Here is a 4,486-nt window from a genome sequence, read left to right on the forward strand (position 1 = left end):
CGCCGTTGAAAGTACTGTGGGCGGCGCGCGATAGATATACATACCTACATTCGGCTGCGAAATCAACATTAACAAATAATTTAGCAAACGGTTTTGTGTGCTCGGAAGTGTTTGCCAAAAGGTGATTCCCCATGTGACGACATGTGCAGCAATAACAATAAAACTATGTCTGATATAACAATAAAAGCAAATTGAGTACAAAGCCTCCACTATTGTGAGAAGTACATTCATACATACATACATATGTATGTACATGCTTAAATATTTGACTGAATTAAAATCAAATTAGTGTTGTGNGCATATGTACATGCTTAAATATTTGACTGAATTAAAATCAAATTAGTGTTGTGTGAATAGGAGAAAATTTTTTCCGATCTGTTAATACAAAGTAAAATAAAGAACACAAGTATCAATCAAAACAGTTTCCATTAAAAAATTATAAGTGACATTAGCAAAGTGCTGACTGGCTGTTAATTACAAAAATTACAACAAAGATTAAAGTGTAACAATAAATAAACTGCAGTGATAATGAAACCTGCAAAAGATTTGTTTGAATGCGAGTTGTGAATTTTTTAACCTATAACAGTTGCAAATTGAGAAAGCAAACAAGCGTTTCCTTCACTGAAAGGAAAAAAATATAGAAACTATTCAAGCAAATAAAATCTTATTACCAAAAGCTGAATAAAAATGGGCGTACCAGTAATCGATGCAGACGACTTGGCAGGTTATGACAGCAGCTATGCAAATAGTAAGCATAACGCCGTACATTCCTGTAATTTTACATGCAGCAGTAGCAGTAGCAGTAGCTGTAGCAGTGGCAGTGGCTGTGGGTGTAGCAATAACAGTGACTGTAGCAGTAACAGTAGTAAGTGCAGTAGTAAGTGCTGCAATAAGCCCTGCGCTGCAACTCTTACACTCACATTTGCAAATAAGCAAAGTTGTGGAGTAGCTAACGACTATCACTACAATACAACGGAAATGCTGGACACACCCCCGAATGCGACGCCAATTGCACGCCTGACGAAAGACTTGGTTGGCAACTCAAAGGAATATCGCATTGAAAATAATAAATGCGATTTGCGCATCATTGGCAATGGCAACCGTATACGGATCGGTAGCAATGAGGGTAATTTACAAATTATCGGCAACAGTACAAGACTGAAGATAACCAATAATAGTGGTAGCATACGTTATACGGGCAATGAAGGACGCATATGTCTGGGTAGTGATTCAGCGCAACAAGCTATCGACTACATAGGCATTAATGGCAAATTGAAGGTGGTTAAAACGTCGGAAATGTTAGGCGAGAAACATGAAATTCACAAGCAAAAAATCCCCAAAGAGACGACGAAAGCAACAGCGGCAGCAACAGCAGCAACTAGTAAGGGGAAAAAATATGAAGGGGCAACAACAACAGCCACTACTGTGAAGCACGATTTTCCGCCGCATTCCACACCGAAAAAGGTGAAGGTCAAATCAGCTTCATTTGCTGGTGATTATAGCGCACAATGGCGTCAATTTAATGAGTTATTTCAAAAACATGGTTGGCGTCATTTTGACAGCGCGTCAATGCCGAATTTACGAAGTGTGAATGCGGAAAAAACGGAGGCTGGAAGTGAGGACAAAAAGGCTAAGCAAAGTTGTAAGAAAAATAGCACGAGTAGTAAAATTTATGCTAAGAGTTGTAAAATCGACAATAATATAAACATTGTTAGTACCTATGGTAATATTAGCATCAAGAATGCAGTAAATGTTAGTATGTAAGCGCAATAGGAGGGTTTATTGTTTTAAGAACCAAACGATTTATTGAAAAACCGATAAAAAAATTTTGGCTAGGTTTTAAAAAAAATTTAGAAAATTTTTTTTTTATATTTAGTCTTCATCACAGCAGTTAATATTATTAATTTACATATGTATGTATTAGAAAATAAATGAGGACTTACAATGGAAACAAAGCTCTCTGTTTTAAAAGTAAGCAATGACAACAGTAAATTTTTTTTTGGAAAAAATGAAATTAGTCATAAATAACATCATGTACATATGTACATATGTAGTTTTTAAGTACATATGCATGTATTTACAAAAGCGTTTACTCTTTAAAAATATGCTTTAAAAGTAGTTAGCTTTTTGTTCGACTGTATGCTATGCCGGCAATGCCTCTTCTCTTGTATTAATTAGTCATAAATACATAAGTAGTGTATCAATATAGGAATACGTTTTTTGCCTACAGCAAATAGTACTGAAATGTATTTGGGTTTTTACAAAACAAAAACTTTTTGAATAGGTAAATATTTTACTACTAAATAATGGTTGCATGAAAATTTATCTCAGTACTCGTAGATAATTTATTGAGAGGAATGTCTCAAGCAAATTAAATGAGAATCAGAAAATGCAATTTAAGATTTGTGTGCGTAACTTTGGTTTCTAGCTAACAATTAAGTACTTTTAAATGCCTGCAAATGTTCCTTAACGTTATATGTAGTCACTTTTACATAGACGCTTTACAGAAGAGTATTATGCCAAGACAAATGTTTAAAAATGTAAATTTATATATCTACATACATATGTAAGTATACAAAATACTGCAAGTCACTGACATATAACTAAAATTAAATATCAAATTATTTATTTAGTGCATGTATTTTTAATTTAAAAAATATGTCATTCCATGAATGATATGCAATAAATCAATTTATAATATTTCTACACATTTGGTCTACAATTCATTTTTCAACAAATCGAGTCCTTACCAAGAGCAGTAATAATTGTTTCGCAATACAGCAAAACAAATCGAAACGATTTATTTATTTTAGACAGTTGCTGAAGTGTGTTTATTTTGCAGCTGATGCGTATATGTGTATATGTTACCGGCCAAACCCGTTCTTAGGACAAACTAGTTTAGCCTAGGCTAAACTAGAACAGGCGCCACAGTATTTTTGAGCAGAACTTTTCTCCGCTTCAAAAAAATAACCCTCATCAGTCCAACTCCAACTACGCAGTCCACAATATTGTTGTGTCCAACTTGATTCCGCGTTGGATGGATGTATCGGATCTAGTAAGAAGTAGTTTGGGCTAGGAAAAACTAGTTTGTCCTAAGATCGGATTTGGCCGGTAACATACACATGGCGTTAAATGAAACAAGGCTATTGATAGTACAAACGGGATCCACATATTCCACAAAAAAGTCTACACACTTTGCTTTGTTACTAAAAACTAACTCGGTCTGCATTTGCAAGTATTTACGGTTGTTGAACTTTCGGGTATTCACTCCTTTTGAGCGTGACTACTAAGAACTACTGGGGGCTACTCTGTAATGCGATGCGAAAGGGAAATGCGATGCGATAAGCAAATACGTCGTAAGTAATACGCTGTGGTGATTGCCTATCGCATCGCATTTCTCTGTCGCATCGCATTACAGAGTAGTCCCCTGTTCTGGCGGTCACCTCAGCTGTTACTTCCTCAACACAAGTCATCCCAACTCGTAAGGTCGAAAAGCGCACGCCGATGGATGCATGGCCACCGGGTGCCTGGTCGCAAGTATACGAACCCAATTAGACCCACCGTCGGATCGGCATTACTCCGGTGGAAATTTTGCGTGCACTCCCAGCAATGAAATGAGTTCATGGTGGTGCTGAGAAATCAACACTTCCTAACCAAGCCTGCACAGCGGAGGTCTATACGACAGTTCTCTGACTCCACCAACGATGCTATGGGGCTCGCGAAAGGAGAAATTACCTTTATTGTCCCCTGCAGTACCTTTTCCAGGTGTATCGACTACTCGGCAAGAGCCTGATTCATTTACAGACTGAGAGTCGGATAGCTTGCTAATCCCGGACACCATTTGCATTTGCTCTGAAGCCTTAGATGAGCTGAAATGATTTCGTTTTGAAGAGCAGTTCTCCCGGAAAGGTCTCAAAGAACCTAGACGAACTCATATGGAACCAGAAAAAATCAATCTTTAGTAGCGTTGATCTGAATATTTTTCCGGTTGACCTTTTCCACAAATCATTATCAGCACAGCAATAGTGAAAGGTGTCTTTCTCGAGCTGAAAACAAACTCGCATAGTATTAAGACAACTTTGATCTGGAAGTCAGAAGTTTTTCATAGCAGAATCGCATGCTCGAATGCTAAGTATGAATGTAAGTACCTATCGTTACCTTAATATAGACCTGCATATAGTCGTTGAAATGCGAAAAACCGTAACTAACTAAAATTTTCAAGCAATAAGAATTGATGTGCGGACTGATAATTCGATAAAAAGCATCATAATAAATTAANGTTTATTGCTTGAATTGATGTGCGGACTGATAATTCGATAAAAAGCATCATAATAAATTAAAAAGGGAATTTTGGATTTTTACTTAGTTACGACCTTTTGTATTTCAGCGACGATGTGAGATAGGGCCTTTCTATATTAACGTAACGATATGTATGTATGTACATATGTATTCTTGTTGATAATTGTCGTTGATTGTTTTTTTTTTT

General features: G+C 36.5%; 1 protein-coding gene across 1 annotated transcript; it reads left to right on the forward strand.

The window, feature by feature from the left end:
- Positions 1-323: 323 nt before the first annotated feature.
- pirk (poor Imd response upon knock-in) lies at positions 324-1,840 on the forward strand. The gene has a single exon (XM_017613588.1). The coding sequence runs from the start codon at positions 688-690 to the stop codon at positions 1,762-1,764; it is 1,077 nt and encodes a 358-aa protein (XP_017469077.1). The 5' UTR covers positions 324-687; the 3' UTR covers positions 1,765-1,840.
- The last annotated feature ends 2,646 nt before the right edge of the window (positions 1,841-4,486 follow it).

Source organism: Rhagoletis zephyria, unplaced genomic scaffold, assembly GCF_001687245.7.
Source record: "Rhagoletis zephyria isolate East Lansing unplaced genomic scaffold, Rhagoletis_zephyria_1.1 Rzeph_scaffold_00689, whole genome shotgun sequence".
In the NCBI taxonomy this organism is placed as follows: domain Eukaryota; kingdom Metazoa; phylum Arthropoda; class Insecta; order Diptera; family Tephritidae; genus Rhagoletis; species Rhagoletis zephyria.

Coding starts and splice junctions, on each gene's coding strand:
- pirk (XM_017613588.1), top strand. CDS start 688: ATGGGCGTACCAGTAATCGATGCAGACGACTTGGCAGGTTATGACAGC.